Below are 27976 nucleotides of genomic sequence, written 5' to 3' on the forward strand. Positions count from 1 at the left end.
AGAAGTAGGGTTTCTCAGTTTTCTTGATAAGGTGGGTTTTCTTAGGATCTTCCGCCTATATCCTATATTATATATATATATATATATATATATATATATATATATATATATAATGCATACTTAATAAAATCGTTAAGTGTAAAATTTAACTTGTTTTTTTGTTTTTCAATGCAGTTATATTATTTGTTAACTACTTAACAAATTGTTTAATTTTGTTGCAATTTATGCTTAGACTAATCTTTTATATATTTTCCCGTCGTCTTTCATTTTCAAAAATTAAATTTAAATTAGTTCAATTAAATAAACCTACTTGTGACAAAAAAAATAAAAAAAATAAACCTACTGAAAATAAATACAAGAAATAGAATCTCGAAATCATTTTTCACATATATATTAATATTTGGGTTTTATATCAAACAGACCACTCATTTCATCAAAAAATCTTACTTCACCCACTCAAAAAATTTCGGACTCATATAAGCCACTATAAACAAAATATATATCATCACTATTCATAGCTCTTTACTTAAACATTTATTAAAAATCAACCGTTTGTTTTTTTACTACAAAACCACTTCGAGTACTTTGATAATAGTCTCTAGTATTTATCAAAATAATTTGGGAATTCTTAAAGCAACATAGCTAGGATGATCATATAACTATATCTATAACTATATATTTTTTTTTAACTACATGGCTATGTTGCTTTAGAAATTCCGAAATTATTTTAATAAATACTAGGGACTATTATGAAAGTATTCGAAGTGGTTTTGTAGTAAAAAAATAAACGGTAAATTTTTTATAAATAATTAAGTAAAAAGGCATGAATAATGAAGTAGTAAAATGATATATATTTGGTTTATAGTGGCTTAAATGAGTCAGAAATTTTTTGGATGGGTCAAGTGAGATTTTCTGATGAAATTGGTGGCCAATTTGATATAAAACCCTTAAATTTTAGTATTATTAGCTGCACCGGAACAACCTCGTTCATACAATTACAAAGTGCGATGCACTGCACCATTTTATATTTGACTACTCCTATATGGATGAGAAGGTTGTTTAAGTACAGAGGCAATTTTTTAATGAAAATAAAAACATGTTTCCTAAGCATGCAATTATATAAATAGTTGACCAATTTTACTCAACAATGAATATTAAGAGTAATTACATTTATATTTTCGGTGATTACATATAGCTAACCGGGCGGTCCAGTACTGGCGGTGTTTTGGGTTGGTCACGGTCTGGCTTCCCATTTGAGTCAATCGATCAGGCGGGTTGTTGAGCAGTTTATTTATGAATAAAATAACCAGCTTAACCGAACAGTGCGTTTTAAAGTTTGTGCTGAGAGCAAGTTCAATAGATTACTTATCTCATTATTTATTAATAAAATAAATAATAAATTCTAATAAGTCTCAGTGATTTAGGTAATCTATTTTTAGTGTCAACTCCAATACCGATACTTATATTTGATGCCCTATTATTATAATAATAATAAATTTAAGAGAGAGAAGGGAGACACTACTAGAAAAACTACCTACAACAATGGCTAAAAACTGATGTCTGAATTTTTCCTGACCGATGTCTACGCGGGGATGTTAAAAGTATACAGTTTAGACATCGGTTTTTAACTGATGTCTATGTAGTACTTGCACATCGTTTTATTAATAAAATTTGATGTCTTTGACTAATATTTATAAATATATTACATTATAATTTTATTGATATTATTATATTTTCAGGTCTAAATTCCATACAATATATAACCTGTAAGGTAAAAATAGACATTTAAAAGAGTGTGATGTCAAAGGGAAGGAATGACAATTACTGAATAAACCAACCAATGTTATTAAGATATATAACATCAGTTATTGGAGCCTAATTTTTCTTAAGCAATGTTTTTGTCATTGATGTCTAAAGCACATCCTGATGTGCACAATACTAGAATAATAATATAATAAATTTCCAAGTTATAAATTACCAAAAGATATATTGCTTCAATGTAGTTTCTACTAAAATCAAAACCAACTAATATCGCTTTTACATGAAGTTTCAATGTAGCTGAAAGTCTCAAGTCACACTTCATTAATTTCATCCTCAAAATAAGTTGCATTGTGTGTCTTTGCAGCCTCCTGAAAAGTGCAACACAAGATAAAATCACAATTTAAACAAATGAGAATCGATGTACAAGAACCAAATACAGGAGGCTCTCCAATTAAAATATTCCTTATAGGAACAAATGGATAATGATCTGACCTTTGTCGCACAGCATGTTGCAACTTAGAACGGAGAGATCAAGCTAAACATAGAGTTGTGCCTCCGATAACAAACTAGAAACTCCTGGTTTGCTTCCTATCCCACCTGAGCAACATAGAAAAGTGTTTATCATGACTAGATTACCGATTTTTCACAAAAATTATCTTGAATAATTAAGAGTATCACACCTTAGCAATAAAATTTAACATAGAAGGGCACAGTTCTTGAAGTCTATAGTCCAACAAGAAGGGCATAGTTCTGCATAAACAAAGTAGATAATTTAACTTGCAGTATAAATATTACAAGTTAGTAAAATGAATAAAGAAGGCAAATATATAATCTCTAATTGTCTGATAGACTCATTTGTATTAGTATAAATATGGTCATTTAGTTCTTACACTAATTTCAAGTGCAATATCCTAACATCTCCTATTAATACAACATAATTGTCATCTTCAAAACATCAAAATCTGTTTTGCATCTCTCTGTCTATACATACTACAACAGAATATTCAAGCACAAAGGAAGTAGCAGGGAAGGACAACCATGGAGTTGTGAGGATTAAGCTAAAGAAACACATATGTGTATCTGCATACATGGTTGCCTCCTAGTTTCCATTCCCTATTTTGTTACTGAATGTCTATGACAAGTTGAAAAAATGCTAATTCAGAGATAATAATTACAAAAGAATCAAAACCCAAAGCTACAAACTCCAATTAAAAACTACTTGAACTCCAAGATCCAATTCCGATCCAGACGCACTTGACCCACTTATATCCATTAAACCCTATCGAAAAAAATGATCCACCTGAGAAAACTAACAAAATAATCCAAAATAAAAAGAATGGATTTATTGAATTCTTAGAAAATGATCCACCTGAGAAAACTAACAAAATAATCCAAAATAAAAAGAATGGATTTATTGAATTCTTAGACACACATATTTGACCCAGAGAAACAAAGTTATTCAGTTTTAGGTACACCAAAAAAACTACCTGTATATAACTCTCTTTGCTTTCTGAAACTTAAACAAGAAGATCTGCATATCTACAAAAATAAATAAAAATATTTCTAATTTGTGTTGGCATGTATATCATCAAGAAATACTATCAATAGATATAATTTTATAACTTGAATTATAAACTACAATCGAAACAATTAAAGAAACTAAATCAATTGAAGAAACTAAGAATATACACCTTCAAGATGGAGACCGAGAAATGAAGCTGTGACCGGAAACCCCAAACCCCAATTGAACAAATTGAAAACCAGAAATTCAATCGAACCAATCGAGCTGCGAATTGAAGCTGCCTTTCTTACTTCGGAGGTGTATTTCTCCAAGATGGGTCTTCAATTAAAATGGAGTCTTTAAAAGCGGCTGCTTTTACTCCTTCGATTCGATCGACGTACGGTGAGATAGTGAGATAGAGAGAGATTAAAGAGGGAGATGGTTAGAGATGGAGAGATGAAAGAGGGATATGGTGGGAGGTAGGGCAGCGGGGAGAGAGAGTTAGAGAGATCATCGAGAGAGGGGAGGCAGAGTGAGAGAATGCCAGAGAGAAATAGAAAAGGGGGAGAATTTTATGATATGTTTTATCTTTTGGTCAAGTACAACCGAGTGTTGTTTAATAAGGAAAAACTACGCTGGGCTTTCTTTTACTTTTTTTTTAAACTGATAATAAGATATCAGTTATTTTAGAAACTGATGTCTAAAATATGGTTTAACATTATTTTAAAAAAATTTGATGTTAAAAAGATATTTAACATCAGTGATTTTATGAATGATGTTAAAACCCTGATGTTGTATCCAGTTTTTCTAGTAGTGAGAAAAGGAGAGAGAAGACAAAGATAGGAGGGAGATGAATTTTTTATTCATAAATATTCGATAGGTAATGTCTAGCGGTTACCTAAAAAATAGGTAATGGCTAAGTAATTATTTAGGGATGTACCAGTGATTTAGATAACCACTAGGATAGTGTTGGAGTGCATATTTTTGACACATTACCGGGACATCATTTAGGTAACCTATTCGAACCTTAAACGCAACACGTTAGTTGTACTCGGGAATATAGACAGTAGGTTGGCAGCTTGTGTAATCAACTCAAGTCGGTCCAACTTTGTTTAATTGTGGTTGTCCGCTTGTATAATCAACTCAACTGGGTTAAGAAGATATCCAACTTTGAGAAAGAGTTAGGAGGGTCTAGGAGTTTGGTTTTGAATAATCCTCCTCAAAATATAGGTAAAAAGCAAGACACTTGTTGGAGTTACTCTAACTTCCTTTAATTCTGAATCTCTATTTCTTCCTCTACGTTCTTCGTAATTTAGCGGTTCTTAGTTTACATTGCTTGATTGTGTCATTTTATTGGCGACTCTTTATCTTGATTTTTACTCATGTATTTATCTAGAGCTTACTATAAAATAGATAAATCATATATAATTTTGCAGTTAAGGGATATTTAATAAAACCGTTAAATATAAATTTAAATCGACGATACTTTTTGTTTTTTAGCGCTATTATTTGTTAACTACTTAAAAAATTGTTACGGGATAGTTAAATGTTGCAGTAGTATTTTGTTGTAACACAAAATCCGAGGTTTTAGTAGGTAGCCGTTATTTTATAGTAGGGGTCAAATGCAACATCGAAAGAGAAATATGAATTTTATGTTGCATTAGTCATTTTTCAGTGTGTTGCAGCATATTTTGATGTTATATCATATATTGCATATTCTTGTAGGCTGTTTTTGGCATAGTGATAATTTGAGTCCGAAATTTTCAAAATGCAGATAAAATCATAACTAATTTTGTTGGATTGGATTGGAGTTGGGTCTTAATTTTCAACTTTTTTTAGTTTGAATGTGATTCGGACCTTGTCAAAAAAAAATGAAATTGAATCCAGATATTGAAAAACCTAATCCGGTCATCCCTAAAGCTACATGCATGTAGTCACAGAAAACCTAAAGGTAATACTCACTTCGTTTCAAATTAGATGTCCATTTTAAAAAAATCACACAGTTTAAGAAGAGTGAATGTACACAAATTAATTGCATTAAATGATCAAAATATGTGGAGTGAGATTGATATAGGAAATATAAATAAGAGATATGTGGTGTATAAATGACTTTGAAAATATGATTTTGCTTTGAAAGTTGAAGTGGACAAGTAATTTGAAACAAAAAAATTTCTTAAAAGTGGACATGCAAATTGAAACGGAAGGAATAATATACTAACCAAAACTTGTAGTAAGCAGTTTTACGTTTTCACCCTTCCTTGACGAGCTGTAGACGTGCTCCTAAAAAAAAACTCGTAATCCAGTCATAAAGTTGGTCAACTGTTTATGTTAATTGCATGCTTAGGAAACATGTTTTTATTTTCATTACTCCTTCCATCTCATTTTATGTGATCTCATTTCTTTTTTGGGACGTCCCAAAAAGAATGAACCTACAATACTTACTATTTTTGAACACTACTTTTCACTATTACACACACTACCTCTATATTTTATACTCTCTTTTTATTAAATAAACAATATTCCACCCACTACTTTCCTCCACTATCTCAAATCTATTATTAAATATTGATGGGTCCCACCACTTTACCCACTTTTCAACTACATTTACTACCTTTTTCTTAATCTCGGTGAAAGGCAAACCAGTTCACATAAATTGGGACGGAGGGAGTATAAGATATTGGCTTTTTACGTACTTAACAAACTTGTCATCGATATGAGCGGTTTGGCTGAAATAATGACTTACGACTTCACCTGACTTATATGAATTGAGATTTTAAAATGTCTATTTGTATAATGTTAACTCATTAACGCTTTATGGGTTAGTAAAAATTTAATAATAAAAATAAAAGTGTTTTATAAGTAACTTATAACTTATGCATAATTTTTATCCAAAAAAAAAATTCAAAAATTAAGTCATTAAAAAATATAACTCAAACTAACTTCTGATTTTAGGTAACTTATTTTTGACTTATTATATAAATAAACATTTTTCAAATTAAAGTTGAAAAGAGATTTAAACGCATCTTAAAGCGGGGATAAATAGGATAAGATGACTGAGTGCGTCTCCTCAGTTAATAATACTACAAACTGTTTAAGGGGAACCGTATTTGTGTAAAATTTTGCTCCACTCCACATAAGGGACGACCGTGTTCGGCACGCAATACTCTAATAAAAATATAGCTTGATAAATTATTTTGTATCTTTTTTTTCTGAATAAATAATAACTATCACAATTTTTATACAAGAATTTTATTTTTCAAAAGAATAAAGGAATTATGTTTCATATGCGTCTTAAAATGCATGTCGGACAATAAAAAAATGTAAAGAAATGAGATGGACAAAAAGAGTATATTGTTGTTACGAACTCAAAATAAGGATTGCTTATAAAATACTTGGCTTAAGCCAAATACTTTACATTATCAAATTTCAAGTTGGTATATAGGGTGAGTAATGCTTTTTGTGCGTAAATCAAATATATATAAAGTGTATAATTGTCCAATGGGAACGTATATAATTAATTTTTATGGTAGGTTTATAATGAGTTGACTCAATAATTAAGACACGTTATGTATGTACGATGATGCATGTTAGAGTTTGTATTATTGAACTATATTGATGAACAATTATAGTGCAAGTAGTAAATATGCATGAAAAGTATTGCAAGTAGAGAGAAGACCCTGAATGCTGGATCTGTCTCATGTTAATTTGCTTCTAGGTCTCTCCGTTCCTCTATATATAAGAGGCTTAACCAAAACTAAGTACACTCAAAATACCCCAACTGAAGTTTTGCAGATTACAGTACATTTTCAATCAATAATAATCTGATTTTGTCTGCAAAATTAGATGGCTAACCCAAAGAATCCAGATGTAGAAGCATTGGTTCAACCCAAATATGATAGGAAAGATGCTCATGTCAAATTACTTGATGATCTTGTTAATGTGAATTCACTATTCACCTTAGCTGTGTTCGTTGGCTTATCTCAGGCTTCACCAGGCATCCGCAGCCTGGAGAATCGTCATGAGTGTGACGCTGGTCCTGGGGTAGCCAAAATGCTGGTCCTCTACGAGGTTGTGGCCTTTGCTTGCTTTCTTTTGTCGAGTCTTGTGGCGAAAGTGCTTAAACTAATTCTTAGTTTGGATGGTAAGAAAATCAGTATTATTCGACAGGGATTTGATGTGAAAGATGCTTTGTTGCTCCTAACTGCATTTTCCTCTGTTACTGGGATTATATTGCTTACTCTTTCGGTTGTGAATGTGGTTCAGATTAGAATTGGTCTGTATTCTTGTGGAAGTGCTGAGGCAAGGAAGGCCATTTGGGCTCTGTGTACAATTGTTGCCATTGCTTTAGTAATCTATGTTGTGTCCATCATTGTAGGTATTTATGCTTCTATCAGTGGCGATGCTGATCCTGCTTTAGTTTCTGCTCAGGGTAACACGTCGAACCAAGACAATAACAGTAGTGCTGACACTCTCCGTCTTACTGATCAGAAGCAGAATGGTATCTAGTTTCAACAAGTTAGCCGAATGTTTTATTTTGTGGCTTGATGAATAAAATATAAGCTTTAGATATGTATTCAGGTCTAGTGTTTTGCTTTCGTGTGTTGTACAATTGCTAAGATGTCTAAATACAACGAGGGTTGAAATTTACCTAATGGTGCTTGCCATGCTAATTGCAGGGTTGTGGACTTAAATATATCCCAGTCATTTTCGGGACCATGTACTTTATTGACTAATAAAGGGTATGAGATAATGAAGGCAACTAATTTCAACTGTAACAATTTCTTGTGAAATAACTCAAAAGGATGATTACCGAGGTTAAAACACGAAAGATGGGCTCTGCTAACACGTTAAGCTACTAATTCTGCTAAAATCTTGGGGTGTTAAATGGAAGTTTTTGGACTAGAATGTATCGTTAGAAAGTATTTGCATTACTTGCAATCTGATAACAGTACGCTTGTTTTACCAATTTTGAGCTTACATTTTGGTTGCTGTGGACCATGATAAGCAGAGGATAACAAGCAAAATGCCGATCACACCAAAGTTATGTCAAATTGCTACAAATTCGGTGCGTTACATTCGCCTAAATTTCACGCAGGAGAAAAAAACAGTATCTGATTCCTATATGACATAGGGAAAGTGACATTAGTGTTCTTAGTTTCACTTGTCGCCTTATAAATAGTAGATGTGCAAGTAGGGTTTAAACCGTGAAAATATTTGTGGTACCACAAAATTGTATGTCAATCTTAGATTATAGTTCCAAAATCTTAAACTTATATATTTGTTTATATGTGTAGCTAAACTTGATTTCGTTCTGTTTTTGTGATTTCAGATGAATGAAAGGAGACCTTTGGGAAAAGAAGCAGAGGATCAAATGACACAAAAATTTAATGATCAGCAAATAGAAGTAAAATTTGATAGAAAAGATGCTCATATCAAATCACTTGATGATCTTGTTAATGTCAATTCCTTGTTCACCCTAGCGGTGTTCGTTGGCTTATCTCAAGCTTCACCAGGCATTCGCAGCCTAGAGAACCGTCATGACTGTGACGCTGGTCCAGGCGTAGCTAAATGGCTCGTCGTCTATGAAGTTGTAGCATTTGCGTGTTTCCTTCTATCCAGCCTTGTGGCGAAAGTACTTAAGCTACATCTATGCTTGGAATGTCGAAGATATAGTTTTGTGAAATCAAGATTCGATCTGAAGGACTTTATGTTGATCTTAGCAGCAACTGCTTCTGTTTTGGGCATTATTTTGCTTACGATTTCAGTGGTTGATGTGGTTCAAATTCGAATAGGTTTGTACTCTTGTGGAAGTGTTGAAGCAAGGATAGCTATTTGGGCACTTTGTACAATTGTTGCCATCGGTTTGATGATTTATGTTGTGTCCATAAGCATAGCTATTTATGCTTCTATTATCGGAGATGCTTTACCTGATGATCAGACCCTAAATCCTCGTCAAGCACCCAAAAGTGAGTTTAATATCGTCTGATGACGATTCCATTCAAGGACGACATGGTGGTGTTCCGAAGCTGCATGATCTAGTTTAATTATGCTTCAATACTTGGATCCCATGTTTAATTTGGTACGAGAAAAATGAAATGAAAATGTTACGTTTCTATGCTTACGTATGTGGTTAGACATGTTTGGCTCCTCTTGTTAGATGAAATTAATGAATTTTTAGGAAAAAAAAATTACATGGAATGTTATTTGGTATTATATATTTAATAGATTTTTAACCATCCATATTTAGAGATATAGGTCATATATTTTTATAAAAATAAAAAATTAACAAGTCACATATATTAATCTATAACTCTATATCAAAAATTAAAAATCTAATATTTATTTAATATAGTCCCATCTAAAATTTATATATCTAGACATAAAAATTTCGTCTGATATTTATTTAATATAGTCAAAGGATCACAACAAATCTAGGATGGATTGTAAGGCACTCAGTGTGATGTCCAGGTTATGGTCAAATAATGGGGTGAAGCCAAAGGCACGTTTTACGCTTACAAGACCCCAACTTCGCCAATTATGTGAATGGGTATCATCATTAAATCTTCCTGACGGGTGTTGCTCAAATCTAGCTCGATGTGTCAAAATGGATGTTCTCAAGTTTCACGGGTTAAAATCTCATGATTGTCATATTTTTATGCAAAAATTGATGAGTATTGCTTTTCGTGAGCTCTTACCTCGTGATATTTTGGATGCCCTAGCTGCACTATCGAATTACTTTGTAGACATTTGTTCGATAATTCTAGTACGTAGGGATCTAGAACTTGTAGAGAAATCTATTGTAAAGACATTATGTGTGCTAGAAACTATTTTTCCCCAAGCGTTTTTGACATTATGGAACATTTGGTTTTACACTTGGCCGAAGAATGTCGTCTCGGGGACCGGTTCACTATAGATGGATGTATCCTTATGTACGATTGTTAAAGTTTATGAGAGATAAGATCCAGAATACGGCACGAGTGGAAGGTTCGATTGCGGAAAAATATCAAAGAAGAAACTATAAACTTTTGTTCATATTACTTTAAATCCAATGTTGGCACGGTTCATAACACCTGGGAAGGAACGAAATAGTGGTTGACAAACAAGTGGATAGTATTTTGGAAGTTTTTAGATATCCAATTGAGTTTTGAGAAAACATGTTGTTCGATACTTGGATGATGAGGAATACTTCATTGCGGAATATTATGTTCTCTTGAACATGCCAGAGGTTCAACCGTATATTCGGTATGTTTATTTTGTGAAAAAAATCATAAAAAGTACATTTGAATCTTTTTTAACTATCCACACTTTTATGTAGAATACGCATCTTATACGGGTGCAACGCCCGAAGAATTGGAATCACTTCTTAAAACTAACTTCAAAATTTGGTTCAAGAAAAAGGTAACACATTTATTATTTTTTGATCTTGTATTACTTTTTATTTTGATCATGTATTGATTTGTATGTTATTATATTCAGATTGAGAATGATGTTGCAATATATCCACGGTTCAAAGATCTACTTAATGGACCATCTAGCACGATTATTACGTTTGAATCTTGCAAGGTTAATGGATATAAGTTTCATTGTAGATAGTTCCGGTGTCCTTGTCAAAGGTACCTATCATGCTAATGCCCTTGAAAATTATTATGATCAATTAGAAGAAATTATTAGACTTGTTTATAGGGGAGGAAATCATGTGTATTTGTTTAAATGTCGTTGGTTTGATTTCGCGGGAAGCGGTATACGTGTTCACAAAAATCGCATTGTTAGTAAGACATAAAGTCAAGATTAAGGTCGAACGAGGTACTTGTTTTAGCAAGTCAAGCGACTCAAGTTTATTATGCACCAAGTGTATTAAATCCTCGTAGTAACTTATATACGGTTTTTTCAATTAAAAATAGTCCTCTTGATGAATCAACTACCCCTTCTACCAAAAATCCTTACCAAGAAAATATTTCTAATGCAACGACTTCAATATTTTCATTGTTCGTTTACTTTGCACAATATGAGCCAATTCTAAGAATTCGATTCTAAGATCATGATAATGATGAAGTTGATGATGATGATGAAGATGAAACTGAAAACAATGAAGAGTTCGATGAGGTCAAGAAAATGAAGATATTGATTAGTGGCCAGATATTGTAATTTATAATTATATGGATCAAAATTGAAACGTTATGAGATTTGTTTCATGGAATTGAAATTGTAGTTTTATAGATCAAAATTGATATGTTATGAGATTGTTTGTGGAATTTGGTCATTGTATACGTGGAAAACCGACCACAGATAATGTATTTCCGACAATTTTTGGTCATTTCAACCTAGAAAACCGACCGTCTTCAAAACATTTCTGACCAATTAAAGTCATTGTAGTGCAGAAAACTGACCATCGTCGAATCATTTTCGATTAACTATGAACGGTAATGATTTTTAGAGTACATTCAGTGACCCTCTGTTTGAAAACCGACCAATTCAGTACCTTTCCGACCGAATGTTCATTACCGACTGATTTCATACCCTGTCGGTCATTTTTGACTGGTGAGAAAAACAATAAATTTTATTTGGCTAAGTAAGCTACAAAAAATAAATTAATAATGTTGAAACCAGCTTTTAATCAGTTAATAAATTAATAAAAAAATATTTATCATTGAATATTTTATATAAAATATATTTTTATTTCCAAAAAAATTATATATATATTAACTAACTAGTTTCAAATTAATTATTCAAATAACATTAAAATGTAGAATCTTTATGATATAATCTAGTTTAAGCTACTAATCATGATAACAAAAAAAGAATAATTTTTTTTTATAAAAACGCTTTACATTACAAATCAAGCATTATAGTGAATGTCGAAGTTCAGGGTTGGATTTTATTAAAAAGTTATCCTAGGGTTTACACTTTCGAAATATCAATTTATTTTTTAGGCTATCCAACTCTACGGATCGTAAATAACTAGCCTGCTCTGATACCACTTGTTAGGTCATGATTTATTAATAAACTATAAGCGAAATTTTATCTATTGATAAATCGAATGTCAAATAAGCTTGATTAAACAACAAACAAGATCCAAATAAACTCAGCTCTTATTAATCACTATAAGAAGTGTTACAATACTCTCTCAAGAAAAATGTTCTCAAGACCTGCTAGGTTACACAAATATTACTCGTGTTGTGCTTCTTACTCGTCATATCGTAAGACCTAATAATCTGTGTTTATATAGTACAAAACTTCTATAATTACTAACTTGATTTACTCAAACGTTTATATCTATAAATAAGCTATATTATATCAATCTTCTTTCTCTCCTTCTCAAAATCAATCTCCAAATACTGATTATATTCGATACTGATCAAGTATCCGCTTACTGACGCGGTTCCATCAGTTGCTGATGCGGTCATTAGTTTCCATGAACTGTATTGTTCTTTTTCGCTTTATTGTGATGATCTCCTAATGCATAAATGAATCTTCCTACGTAACAATCTCCCCCAATTTATACTTTGTGAAGTAAAGCATAAAGTCAAATGATTCATTGATGCCAAAACATCTTCAAAATTCTATGAAGTAAGTCATATCATCATTATGAGTTTGAATTCTTTGTACCTTTGTGCTTCAAGATTGATTTCTGTCTTTGTTCTCCGATAGCTTGTTTATAGCTTCTGAATCATCCTGCTTTTGTTAGTAATTCTCTGCTTTCTTCGGTACGCTTGTACTTCTATGAAAACTTTGTTCTGTTCTGATCTGAATACATAATAATCACTTGTAGTAATTACCTCTTGGATTCATCAGACTCTATTATTTGAATCGAATTGTAGTTCTCAGCTTCCTTTTCTGAATTATCAGCTTCTTTCTCTGAATTTTCAGCTTCCATATGACTTTCACTTGAGAATAATAATCACCGCATGAACTATTTGTTGTTTCATAAAAAACAATTTTCAGCTTTGTTTTCAAGATAGATTCTTTTGATCTTTCAGTCAGCTTTAGATAATTTTGAACTTCTTCTCCCCCTTTTTAGCAATCATGGGCCTGAGTGAGTGTTCAATCTATGCATAATAATAAGAATCAGGAGACTGCTTCTCTCTTGAATTCAGGAGACTGCTTCTCTCTTGAATCTTTTCACTAAATATTTTCACACAACTCACATGAAAAGGCTCAGTCTTTCAGATAAATCAAAGAAATAAGAGGTGGATAAGAAGGTGTGTGTTCAGTCATATAAATAGGGGTTTTTTTGATAACAAAGATCTATTTATAATCATACTGAGAGTTTAGTAATGTACCTTTGAAGATCTATTTATAATGTATATCGATCAGCCTCGCTCTAATACCCATTGTTAGGTCCAATCAGACGTAGAGGGAGGGAGGTTGAATACATCTATACCCAATTATCGATTAAATTGATTGCGGGATATAATTATGTTCAGTCCTAATTCAGTCGTAATTAAACAACTCCATCAAGTCGGAGAATATTCTTGTATTAGAAATAATCCTCGGGTTCAACAAATTCCAACACGAATGTCGGCTACAGAGACTACGATCCACTCTAAACACAAACGCTCGATATGTCGAATATTCTAACTTGCTCTCGAGTGGGTATAGTGTGTGCATAAAAAGTGTGTAGTTAGTTTCAAATGAAACTACAAAGCTCTATTATAGGGTTCAACATCTAACCATGGTTAACAAGTTCGTCCTGGACGAATTCAGTTCATCCTGAACCAATTGAGTTCGTCCTGGACGAATTTAAATTTAACTAAGTTTAGTTAAATTTGAATTAGCGCCAGAAACAAATAAATTGATCAAACTTGAGCCAAGGCAAGTGAACTTGCGCCAGTGAAATTATGTGACATGAGTTTGCGCCTTTAAACACTTAGAAAATATTCTAAGTGTGCAAACTTGCGCCTCGATCGAAGCTCTATCAATAAATTGGCGCCAGAAGGTGTGGAATTCAAGATCTAGATCTTAGGAGAAGAGATGTCAAATCATTTTGATGAATTTGTATGAGAAAAGGGTCACTACCTGGAAGGAGAGTCAATGGAGGAGTATGCGCCCGAATATGCTCTAGACCCCCGCACTGTTCCGGCGAGCCAACCACCAATCATGATAAGAAATTCTGAGTCATTGAATACTCCACATCTTATAGATTAAATTTTGCAAGGGCTTAGGATTAGGGTTTCCATTATGGAGTTAATAATTGATGAAATAGACTACCCACGCCAAGGAACAACCGCCTTGCGAGGAAGCGGGCTAGAGGTAAGGATTGATTGGAGGGTTACACCATGAAGGTTGGATTATGGAAGCAACTCTCCAGTTGTTTGGCACCGATAAATAGATGGCACAAAGAGCACCCCCTGCTGGTAGTAAGAGACATGGAGTAACCACAATAAGTGAGAATATTGGAAGCCAAACTTTGGCTAAAAATTTAGGGATAAATAATTATTATTTGGATTCGATTCTGAATATGATCATTGCGGAAGTAAGAGAATGAAGGGCCTCCCCTCCTGAAATGACCCCATCTATAGGGGCTAGTAGTGGATGTGTTGGAGAATAAACTTGGAATTATCGGGGGTGTACAAGGAGCTAGCCATGAGGGAAGATGCCTTACCTTCCTGATCCTTGGAAGACGAAGCACCAGAAGAGAACCAAAAATCACACTCCTCCTATCACATAGTGCCTTTAGCATACATGGAATGATCCCTATACACCAATAAAGAAACCTGCTCAAAATTAACAATCCCTTAGAATGCTCTTCCTCCCGAAAGTGCTGCTGCACATGAACTGAACAACCCACCTCCCCTTGTTGTCACCATTGACCATGTTGCTAATCATACTCTAGGGATTCAACTCCAAGTCAATCAACCCCAATAAAAGAACTTTAATAATGGGTCTAAGAGTGTGGGGACAAATTTCTTCAAGCATCCATAAAGGATATAACAAACCACTATAACATAACTTCATGCTTCAACTGAGTCCTACTAGAAAGTGGAACAATCATTGACAAACAAAAAGATTGAGGCGTCTTAAGGGGGAATAAAGGCAAAGTGAAAAATAAGCAAAAAGACCACACCCCAAGTGTTGCATACAGAGGGCCTGCATGTAGCCCAAACAAAGTCAATGTCCGACTGATAGAAGTAACTAGCCCTCCTCCAAATTATGAATACATGTTGGAACAAAAACACATCTGGCCATCCATCTAGCATATATATGAGGTAAGGACAAAGTTCCTTTCACGAAGCCACAACTTATACCCTCTCATTTAGTGAAGGATAGGGAAAAACTACTACGATTTCCATGAGTCAGTTAAGCACATCACCTATGAATGTCATCACATAATTTATAGGATTTTAAAGAAATAGAACACACTGCAGTTTGTCTGTATAATTACTTCATACGCTTTGACTATTATAAATGCAACAATATCAAAGTCGAAGATTTCTAAGAAAAATTCACATCATTAAAATAATTAGTTTTTAACCTTTATATGTATGGATCATCAAAAAGGTATTTAAAAAAAATTAAACAACTGCATAGTTTGTTCATAGAAGTACTTTGATCGCTTTGACTATTATAAAATACAACAATATAAATCTTGAAATCGTATAAAATAATTTAACATCACTAAAATCATTAGCTTTTAACATCCGTCTAGATGGATCATCGAAAAGGGATTTTAAGAAATAGAACAACACTAAAGTTTGTGAGCAGAAGAACTTTGGCTGCTTTTAACTATGGTAAAATGCAGAAATATAAATCTTGAAACTTTCTAAATAAATTTAACATCACTAAAACCCTTAGATTTTAACATCCATACCGATGGATCGTCGAAAATGAATTTAAAGAAATAGAATTATCAATCTGCACAAACTAATTATCATAAAACCACTATCACATGCAAATAAGGCAACACTTAAGTACATATTAAAACACTGTTGGACCAAATGCAACACTAACATGTCACGTCAATACATGTGGGACCGATATGTGGGTACCACTAGTGCCATGTCAGCATATATGGGCCCACATGTGGGAACCACAACTGCCATATCAGCACATGTGGCCCCAAATATGCCACATCAGTAATTGTGTTGCCATGTCAACAGTTTTGTAACCACGTCAATATTGTTTACTAATTTTTTTTTGCAACACTTCTTCTTGCCTAGAGCAACATAACCACACTATGATTCTTTAGCAACATAGTTTAGATATCTAAGGCCACACAAAAACGAAAATGTTATAGTTCCTAAAATTGCGTGACAAATCCGATAAAACTCATGGCAACAATAGTTTTAAATGTTGTACTAGGCAAATCTGGTGTAGTGTTATCTTGATAAAAATTAGTTGGTAATAATTATAGCTAGCTTGATAAATATCATATCCCTCTGTTTGTCTTAGATAAGAAAAAACATCCAATAGATCTTGCATTAAATTCGTTACTCCTGATTGTAGCTATATAAGACGTAGAATACACCTAGTCTTGATACAAAAACAAAGTAAAATGGCAAAAACTTTTACGCTCTTGTTTTTTACCATTTTGATACTTGGCATCCATTTATCAGCGGGTCTTTCTGCTAGGGAGAATAAAGGTTATTATTTAACACTTTCTTATATAAAGCAAAACTTTTGACTTAATAGTAACTTATATATTATAAATACATGCATAAATGGTGAAAATTTTATCTATGTAACAATATTATAATACATGCAGGGATGAGTGATTTGGCAAAGCATTCACAGAACATCAAATCTTATGGTATATGTTTTGATACCATCGAGACAGAGAGAAAATGTTTTTTTGGCAGGTGTAGGACCCTATGCAAAAATGCACACCCTAATGTGTATCTAAACTAGAGATGCACAAAAGATCTGTTCGGGCCAGATCCAGACCGGGCCAAAAAAATCCGGATTTTTTTCAAACCAGATCGGGCCGGGCTTTTTTAAAAATCGGGCCGGGCCGGGCCGGGCTTTTCCAAAAATACTAGGCCCGGTTTAGTTATAAAAAGCCCGGATTTTTCAAAAATCCGGATTTTATCCGGGTTTTTTTGAAAATATTAGGCCTGTTTTAGGCCCTCGGGCCGGGCCGGGCCAGACCGGGTTTTTTTCGGATCGGATTTTTCAGATTTTTTTCCAGATCAGATCAGATCGGATTTCAGATTTCAGATTTTTTGAACATCTCTAATCTAGACTCTTGGTGTATGGATGATAGCACATGTAAATGTAAATATAGTTGCTAGTGAAACTGTTTTTGTATTTTTTTTCGAATTATATGTGCTTAGTTTTTATCCGTTTCCGTATTGTTTTTGTTGTGGGGTATCTTTTGTTGTTTGTAACATAACGAACATGCAAGATATAATTTTATAAATAAAACTAAAGGTTAATATTTTAGTGGAGAAATACATCTTAGACTTTCTACTTAGCAGCTTCCGGTTGAAGTTACTACATACCCGGAAAAAGAGAAAAGATACTCTGATACGGACTAAAATTAGAGTGTGAAATAGTTTGTTGATCAAAAGACTAAATGAATGTAAAACCAAATGATGTGGATTTAGTTATAGCATGAAATGAATATATGGACTCATTGGGCTTCATCTATCTGCCTAAAACATAAATAATCAAGCAAGAGATAAAATATAACATTAAATCCGGTTAGTGCATTGTCATCTATTCTCTTTGTAGTATACGCTATAGTTGTGTTAGCAAGCGGAGATGTCTAGATCTGTTAACGAATATTTATGTAGTCTATTTCTTCTTGTGTTTTTAAGATAATATTGTAGGTATGAATTCTCCTCAAATTCTGACTCGGGTTATACATGTAAGTAATAAAACTTTTATTATGTTACTATTATGTGTAAAATAGAATTATATTCAATCAGTAAATTTTTGATTCAAGTGAGTTTTACTAAATTATCGTAAATTGACTTATAATTATATTTTTGCAGAAATGCTATAGGTGAAATACCGAGCAGAAGTTCGCTGATAGCCACACTATTCTGGTACAAGTGTGCTACTATAACAAAAGACAAGTTGTCAAGTTTGTTGAGATCAGAAGTTTGATTTGTAATATGGGCATCTTTTTTGTCTAGAATTTTGCGTCCCAGGGTCAGTCTATTCATCGGTTGGATGTGTATGTTGCCACTTGCGATGGCATACTTGAAGCCATTAAAACATCGGTAATAAAAAATTATTTCCAATTATAATTTTTGCAAAATTGTATTTAGTTTTGTGAAATGAAATTATTGAACATATTAAAATTATTTAGCAATGAAATTATGGGACATGATCCTTTCTATTTATTTAAATAATTTCTATTACGATTTTGTGCCAGAATTTGTGACACGTCACCTTAACACATCTCTGTTCATTAGGCGGTTATTATAAAGTTCTCCTTCATATTTTTTCCCTCCCGGCTTATTTTTGACTATGTACTTGATAATTGATGACAGGAAAATTATCATCTCTTAATGGATGAGCGTTATCCCCTGGGAACTCCACGTCCACATATTGACTGGGAGTTGTGGGAGAGGACATCCATTGTCAAGAAAAACTATGTATAGGGTCAAGGACAACGAAGACGCACATCCATTTGTGGTTAGGGGGCACACAGTCTTCACAGTTTTCGACTCAGCCATCTAGTTATACTCTAGTTGACTGTGTGAGAGCTATATGCAGTGATCGATAACTTCTTCTTACATTAGGAGGCATCTTGGGGCAATGGATCCTGAGGACTTAGCTCGTGCAGTAGCAGCCGCAGCAGCAATACAAGAACATGAGCAGCAGCAGCATGGTGATCCACAACATGGTGATGAGGTATATTTAATGTCTAGTAAAACTATTTTTACTTATGTTCTTGGATGGTGGAGTTAGTTTGTTAAACTTGTTATACTTAAACTTGCTTTATTATTTTGTTAATTTCAGGGATCACAACATGATGATGAGTTCGGTGAATCTTAGGGTAGTAACATCGTATTTATATTTATATGTTTTGGATTTGGTGATACTCGATCATATGATTACCTAGAAATATAATTTCTTACACTATTATGTGGATTTTATATGACGGACGTTAGTGTAGTGTCATCATATTTAATTACCTCTTTGGATTAGGTGATACTTGATCATATGATTTTTTCGCGGATCTCTCTTTAGTGTGTTATGTGGATTTTATATATATCGTTTATATTTTGTCTAAAAGCATATATTTGCAATTTGTTGGGAATACAAGTTCAAAGCATATGCATATATTGGTAATTTTATAAAATGAAAAAAATTATTAAAATTCAGAAATCAAATATCAGCAACCGAAATCCGTTGCAAAGGAAACAAACCACCACTAAATTTCTTTTGAGAAATAACAATAGCTTCCGATCGCTAATTTTTTTGACGCTGAAGTTCGTCGCTAATTCACTGATGAAATACGGTCGCAACATACACTTTGTGACAAATATCGGTCGCTGATCTATTCGCGGACACGTGGAACTATGGCAATTGATGCTGACTTATAGGTTCGGTCGCTGAAGGTCGTCGCAATAGTGCACATTAGCGACTAGATTTTCAGCAACGATTTTTTATGACTGATGTTGGTCGCTCATAACTTTTAGCTACTAAGTGCGGTTGCTGATTGGCGGTCGTCGAAAGATAATTTTCTTGTAATGAATGTTGTTTAAGAAAATTTATTAGATAAAAGTGATTTTGTAACAATGGGATTTATATGCTTCTAGAATTAAAATTGGTTGGTGATAAATTTGTTTTGGATTAAAAGAGGAATCATAAACATTTGAAAGGCATAACTTATTTTACATTAAGAAAAGGAATCATAGACATTTCAGTAGATATCAGTTGTCTTATAGAATAAAGCAAAATTTTCTTTTATAATCTAACAGTGTTTATTTATTCCATATATGATCTAACGAATGATAAGCTATTGGTAGTAACATGACCATGCGACCAAATTATCTATCTTACGTTTATTATACATAAATATATAATAGTACAAGCCCGTCCATAGGATAATTAAGAATTGATCGAAAGAGATAAGTTTTAATGACAATATTCAAATGAGATTTGTTTCATGGAATTGAAATTGTAGTTTTATAGATCAAAATTGAAATGTTATGAGATTTGTTTGTGGAATTTGGTCATTGTATACGCAGAAAACCGACCACAGATAATGTATTTCCGACCATTTTTGGTCATTTAAACCCAGAAAACCAACCGTCTTCAAATCATTTCCGACCAATTATGGTCATTGTAGTGCACAAAACTGACCATCGTCGAATCATTTTTGACCAACTATGATCGGTAATGATTTTTAGAGTACATTCAGTGAGCCTCTGTTTTAAAACCGACCAATTCAGTACATTTCCGATCGAATGTTCATTACCGACTGATTTCATACCCTGTCGCTTATGGGGTCAAATGGAGCAAGCAGATCAGGATATCTATCAATCCATTTTAAAATAGCACGTTCATTTTTGACTGGTGAGAAAAACAATAAATTTTATTTGGCTAAGTAAGCCACTAAAAATAAAATAATAATATTGAAACCAGTTAATAAATTAATAAAAAAATATTTATCATTGAATATTTTATTTAAAAAATATTTTTATTTCCAAAAAAATTATATATATATATTAACTAACTAATTTCAAATTAATTATTCAAAAAACATTAAAATGTAGAATCTTTATGATATAATCTAATTTAAGCTACTAATCATGATAATAAAAAAAGAAAGATAAAAAATTATAAAAATAAGCTATATTATATTAATCTTCTTTTTTTCCTTCTCAAAATCAATATCCAGATACTGATTATACTCGATACTGATCAAGTATCCGCTTACTAACGCGGTTCCATCAGTTGCTGATGCGGTCATCAGTTTTCGTCAACTGTATTGTTCCTTGTCGCTTCATTGTGATGATCTCCTGATGCATAAATGAATCTTCCTACGTAACAATCTCCCCCAACTTATACTTTGTGAAATAAAGCATAAATTCAACTGATTCATTGATGCCAAAACATCTTCAAAATTCTATGAAGTAAGTCATATCATCATCATGAGTTTGAATTCTTTGTACCTTTGTGCTTCAATATTGATATATGTCTTAATTTGTTTTCTGATAGCTTGTTTATAGCTTCTCAATCCTTCTGCTTTTGTTAGTAATTCTCGGCTTTCTTCAGTACATCTGTACTTCTCTGAAAACTTTGTTCTGTTCTGATCTGAATACATAATAACCACTTGTAGAAATTACCTCTTGGATTCATCAGACTCTATTATTTGAATTGAATTGTAGTTCTCAGTTTCTTTTTCTGAATTTTCAGCTTCTTACTCTGAATTTTCAGCTTCCATATGACTTTCACTTGAGAATAGTAATCACCACTTGAACTATTTGCTATTTCATAACAAACAATTTTAAGCTTTGTTACCAAATTATCGATTAAATTGATTGCGGGATATAATTATGTTCAGTCCTAATTCAATCGTAATCAAACAACTCCATCAAGTCGGAGAATATTCTTGTATTAGAAATAATCCTCGGGTTCTACATATTCCAACACGAATGTCGGCTACAGAGACTACGATCCACTCTAAACACAAACGCTCGATATGTCGGATATTCTAACTTGCTCTCGAGTGGGTATAGTGTGTGCATAAAAAGTGTGTAGTTAGTTTCAAATGAAACTACAAAGCTCTATTACAGGGTTTAACATCTAACCATGGTTAACAAGTTCATCCTGGACGAATTCAGTTCATCCTGAACCAATTGAGTTCGTCCTGGACGAATTTAAATTTAACTAAGTTTAGTTAAATTTGAATTAGCGCCAGAAACAAATAGATTGATCAAACTTGCGCCAAGGCAAGTGAACTTGCGCCAGTTGAAAGTATGTGACATTAGTTTGCGCCTTTAAACACTTAGAAAATATTCAAAGTGTGTAAACTTGAGCCTGGATCGAAGCTGCGCCAATGTTCCCCTGTATAGCACTGTTGTCATTCCTCAACTTGTGCCACTAAGTGAAGTTGCGCCATATATACTCTCAGTGTGTTTACTTGACTTTGAAAATTAAATAAGTCAAGTGAACTTGCGCCTCTAATTGAGCATGTTCCCCTTATCTCTCTCTGTTGACAAGCCTGCGCCATATATACTTGCGCTTCTAACTTCAACTTGCTCCACAGGGGAGGTATGCACACTAGTGTACTTAGAAATATTCTAAGTGTCACAAGCCTGCGCCAATATATGTGATATATATATATATATATATATATATATATATATATATATACACACACACAATTAATACTATAGATACATATATTTGAATTTAAATCTTTGGCGCCGCTTCTGGGAACAACTTGATTGACTTGATCGATAATTCATTGATTGAATCCACTGAACAACTTCGTATATACGGACGTCCTGTGCACTGGTCTGGTTCATGAACAACTAGCACTAAAGTGATTCCTTGAATTATTTACTTTATAAAATACTTGATCAGTCATTCCAGGTTTGATGTTGCTTCGATAGATTTGATTACGAATAATCAGGATAGGTATACTGAAATCTTTTTGTTCTTGAAACTTGATCATCAGACAATCTTCGATAGCGAAAATTACTTGGACTTTATTCTTCACTGAGTTGAACATAATAAATGAACTTCTTTCAGTGGACGGATTTTCATCTCAGATATCTTGATTGTCTTTGTCTGTTCATATCGGATCTCCAACATGTAGATTCATGTATTATACTTATGTATTTTTCCGGTTCTTTTGTTGTGTTGAGTTATCGCATTTACATTATGAGTTACATTATGCTTTACAGCCTCCTAGGCGTGCCTCATTGGATGCCTACTTGGCGGGGTGACCCACCCCAAGGGCGGATTGACCAATTGAAGCAACAACCAACAATTTTCCTAAATAACTAAATACGTATATAATATTAAGAATCCTAGTATGCCTCCTTTGCAAGGATGACCACGCCATGAAAACATTGCCCATTGAAGCTTGATAAAATCCATCACCCATCCCACACCTATGGAGGACTTCCCCTACGCGTGGAGCATTGGATGCCTCCTTGGCGGGGGTGACCCACTCCAAGAAAGCATCAACAACTGAGAGGTTGAAACATAACACACGCCCAGGAGACCTTACCCCTAGATGGGGTATAATGTATGCCTCTTTGGCGGGGGTTACCCACGCCAAGAAAACATTTCACTCTGGAGCTTAAAAGCTACCCACGCCCAAGAGACATATCTCCTACGCGTGGAAGCTTTAGTGCCTCCTTGGCATGCGTGACCCACGCCAAGGAAGCAAGCCACCTGAGGCCTTGGTCCATCCACGCCCAGGAGAGGAGACATGTCTCCTAGGCGTGGCTATTTGAGTGCTTCCTTGGCGGGGGTGACCCTCGCCAAGGAAGCATATCCATGAAGAGACACGTTTTCTCACAAAAAATGTTGGAAAATCCTAGAAAATTCAGGAAAAATCACAGAAATTGAGGTTTAATTTTCAAAAATAATTTGCAAATTATTTTCGATCTCAGATATCTTGATTGTCTTTGTGTGTTCATATCGGATCTCCAACATGTAGATTCATGTATAATACTTATGTATTGTTTCTGGTTTTTTTGTTGTGTTGAGTTATCGCATTTACATTACGAGTTACATTATGCTTTATAGCCTCCTAGGCGTGCCTCATCGGATGCCTACTTGGCGGGGTGACCTACCCCAGGGGCGGATTGACCAATTGAAGCAACAACTAACAATTTTCCTAAATAACTAAATACGTATATAATATTAAGAATCCTAGTATGCCTCCTTTGCAAGGATGACCACGCCATGAAAACATTGCCCATTGAAGCTTGATAAAATCCGTCACCCATCCCACGCCTAGGGACACTTCCCCTACGCGTGGAGCATTGGATGCCTCCTAGGCGGGGTTGACCCACGCCAAGAAAGCATCATCACCTGAGAGGTTGAAACATAACACACGCCCAGAAGACATTACCCCTAGGCGTGCTACAATGTATGCTTGCTTGGCGGGGGTTACCCACGCCAAGAAAACATTTCACTCTGGAGCTTAAAAGCTACCTACGCCTAGGAGATATATCTCCTACGCGTGGCAGCTTTAGTGCCTCCTTGGCATGGGTGACCCACGCCAAGGAAGCAAGCCACCTGAGGCCTTGGTCCATCCACGCCTAGGAGTGGAGACATGTCTCCTAGGCGTGGCTATTTGAGTGCTTCCTTGGCGAGACCCACGTCAAGGAAGCACATCCATGTAGAGACACGTTTTTGAGTAAATAATTTATTATTTTCTCACAAAAATGTTGGAAAAATCCCAGAAAATTCAGGAAAAATCACAAAATTTGAGGTTTAATTTTAAAAATAATTTTCAAATTATTTAAGGACTCTATAAAATCTAAAAAATTAGGATTTAATCACAAAAATTCCAAGAAAATAGAATTATGCCCCTGAAAAATACAAAAAATGCTTGGAAGCTGTAAAATGCTTCTAATGGTGAACTTGGTAAAATATGCGTGGTACTACGAAAAATAACTCGATAAATCGTGGAAATAATTCGATAAAGCTCGGGAAGCTATATGAAAAGCTTTATAACTTTCGATAAATTCCTACGAAACTTATCGATAGTTGGGGGGAAAATGATAGGGGTTAAAGTTATTAAAGTTATTAAATAATAACATAATATGAAGATTCCATGAATTCCATCAGTTGTAGAAGACATCTGATTCTTCATGGATAATTATCTGAGAATTCGAGATAAACATTGACTGTACGAAGATAAGAGTCTTATCTTTTCTCTAACTTGGAATCCAAATTTTATGAGATTATACTTCCATTAAGTCTCTGACTTCGAGACCACTATATAAATGGCTCTCCCCCTCACAACTAGAAGTACGTTTTAAACTTGATTCTTTACACAGCTCAAGATACGTAGGCATCTCGCAGAACCGTCTAAAGCATGATGCTCTCATCCTTGTTTTTGATAACTTAGTAAAAAAAATATATCACGATTTTAGCTAATTATTATCATTATCAGCACGATCTAAATTTGGTATACACCAATCAACCATTAATGGCGTAATAATATCTCATTCGTATGTTAAATATTATTCTTAAAGATGCAGTAAATTCAGATTTTAATGTATCAATAATAATATATCTATTTCAATAAATTATAGTTCATTTTGATCTTATGGACAATCTAACCATATCTTCAGTATTTAAGCACAATTCTCCAAAATCTCGTCAATCATGCATTAATTTATATATAATTTTATAAAATGAAAAAAGATTTTTCAATTTTAAATATCATCAGATTTTAATGTATTTTAAATAATCTCTAGTAAAGACCACTAGATTTTTAGGTATAATTTTAAACTATTAATTGAATATGACCAAATTTTTTAAGAATAGTTTCAAATTTAGGCTTAAATCCTAATTAAATAATATATTACAAGTAGTATATTATTTTATTAAAACTGCTTACTTTGTAGAACATTCATGTTCATGTTGCATAACATATATATCATACTTGTAAAATATAAATGGACTACAAGAATTCCAAAATAATGGGAACTCCGTAGAATTTGAATATATTCTATTAATTCTAACCAACTCCTACAATTATAATAATCTAAAAATTTTAATTCCTAACTTAACATATTATTAATGTCAACTAATTCTGAAAGTCTCACAAATTAAATCTCAAACTAACAAATAATTAATGTCAACCGAGCCTATAACTACCAAAACACTAGGTTTGTTATACACACAACTGCATTTTCAAAGAAACTAAAATGACCAAATTTCTTACATTATTTCTTCTCACAGTATTGGTAAATAGTATTTATTTCTCAAATGCCCTCTCCGCTAACCGAAACGAAGGTTATTATTTCATTCTTTGGTCTTAACATTATAAAATGTATCATCTTATGTGCACACTATTAATATATACATACACACACACACACACACACATATATATATATATATATATATCCATCTTCATTTTTATAAATAATCAAACAACATTTTTGATATGCAGGTGATGGGCTAAGCAAGTTGGGAGAGAATTCGCAGAACATAAAATCTGTTCCAATATGTTTCAATGCAATAGCATTAGACCCACCTTGCTTAGAAGTTATATGTAGGGTCCCGTGTAGAATCCAACACCTTGAACACTATCTCGACCTTTTCTGTCTGAACGCTCACACATGTAAATGTAAATATAATTGCTAATGCAATGACTCTGTATCTGCAAATTCTACCAAGATCAATGTTTATTTGCAATCGACTGTTCTTTTCATCTTGGGTATTATTAGTATGTAAAATAACTTATATGAATGAATACGCACCGGCACATAAATAATTATTACTTTGTAAATGCAATCTGCAACTGGTTGGCCGGCTCCAACGAATAAAAGCCCTATGCACCCAAAAAAATAGACCCCTGTGTATTAAAGGGCTAAATTTATTTCTTAAAAATAGCTCTAAATGCATTTCTAGATGCACACTCATTCATCAAACTTTGAGAATCAAAACTTTTGATTAGATCTCTTTCAGTGGATAACATTACTAAACCACTTAGTCTTGATTGTGACATAGTTGAAGCAAGATAATTTTTGATTATCTTCAATTTTTAAAATGAAGTTGATCTAAAACACAGCAAAGAGGAACAGAGGTCAGAGAGTGCTGTTTGGTTTTTCACTTTCTAGAAATGTTTTTATTCAGTTTACTACCAATAGTATCAAGTTTAGCTTATATATATATATATATACATATATATATATATATAATTAACTTGAAATGGGCCCTCTTGTCAAGCAGGCCCATCTGTATTGGCTTAAAGCAGACCCTTACGTCCCGAAGAGAAGGTTTTGCAAGAAGGTTCAGTATTCTCGTAAAGGTTATGAAAATTTATATTGGACAACAACACTCGATGAATTTTAATTTCATTCGATTCCTAATCAGGGCCGGCTCCAATAAATAAGGGTCATACGCATGCATAAAAAATAGACCTTTGTATATTAAAGAGCTAAATTTATTTCTTAAAAAATAGCTCTACTTGCATTTCTAGATGCAAACTCATTCATCAAACTATCGGAATCAAAACTTTCGATTAGATCTATTCCAATAGATAACATTAGTAAACCATTTGGTCTTGACTGTGACATAGTTGAACGAAGATAATTTTTGATTATCTTCGATTTTGTAAACATAGTTGATCAAAAACACAACAAAGAGGGACAAATGTCAAAAAATATTGTTTGTTTTTTCGCTTTCAAGCATCATTGTTTTTATTCAGTTTACTACCAACAATATTAAGTTCGGCTTCTAAATTTGTTAGGTCGCAATTTAATCAATAGACATTAGCCGAATTTATCTATTGTTAAATCGAATGTCAAATATACTAAGATTAACAACCAATCAGGATCTATATCACTCAGCTCTTATTGATAACTTTAAGAACGGTTACAAAAATCTCTCAAGAAACACAGCCGTTTTTAAGAGCTTCTAAGACGTTACACAAAATATTACTCGTGTTGTGTTCCTTACTTGTATAACTAAGACCTAATGTTCTGTGTTTATATATTACACAACTACCATAATTACCTACTAGATATATTCTACCAAAAGTATATCTCTCTATATATAAGCTATTTCGTATCAGTCTTATTTCTTTCCTTATCAAACTCAATCTCTAGATAC

At 33.3% G+C, this 27976-nt stretch overlaps 1 protein-coding gene and 2 long non-coding RNA genes across 4 annotated transcripts; 2 read left to right on the top strand and 1 right to left on the bottom strand.

The window, feature by feature from the left end:
• Window positions 1-1821: 1821 nt before the first annotated feature.
• LOC135152416 (uncharacterized) lies at window positions 1822-3856 on the bottom strand. 2 transcript variants are annotated; one of them, XR_010291543.1, is made up of 5 exons: window positions 3453-3856; window positions 3249-3300; window positions 2442-2511; window positions 2254-2358; window positions 1822-2129 (listed from the first exon to the last, which is right to left on the bottom strand). It is a non-coding gene; the product is annotated as an uncharacterized LOC135152416 (long non-coding RNA). The 2 variants fall into 2 exon arrangements; XR_010291542.1 differs by lacking the exon at window positions 3249-3300.
• Window positions 3857-7105: 3249 nt separating this feature from the next.
• LOC108217037 (uncharacterized) lies at window positions 7106-7768 on the top strand. Its single transcript, XM_017389890.1, has one exon. The coding sequence runs from the start codon at window positions 7106-7108 to the stop codon at window positions 7766-7768; it is 663 nt and encodes a 220-aa protein (XP_017245379.1).
• Window positions 7769-8429: 661 nt separating this feature from the next.
• On the top strand, window positions 8430-9479 carry LOC108217921 (uncharacterized). Its single transcript, XR_010290944.1, has 2 exons — window positions 8430-8494; window positions 8592-9479. It is a non-coding gene; the product is annotated as an uncharacterized LOC108217921 (long non-coding RNA).
• Window positions 9480-27976: the final 18497 nt, after the last annotated feature.

The sequence above is a fragment of the Daucus carota genome, chromosome 4 (assembly GCF_001625215.2).
Source record: "Daucus carota subsp. sativus chromosome 4, DH1 v3.0, whole genome shotgun sequence".
In the NCBI taxonomy this organism is placed as follows: domain Eukaryota; kingdom Viridiplantae; phylum Streptophyta; class Magnoliopsida; order Apiales; family Apiaceae; genus Daucus; species Daucus carota.

Excerpts from the sequence above, each read along its gene's own strand:
- LOC108217037 (XM_017389890.1), top strand. The coding sequence starts at position 7,106 with ATGGCTAACCCAAAGAATCCAGATGTAGAAGCATTGGTTCAACCCAAA.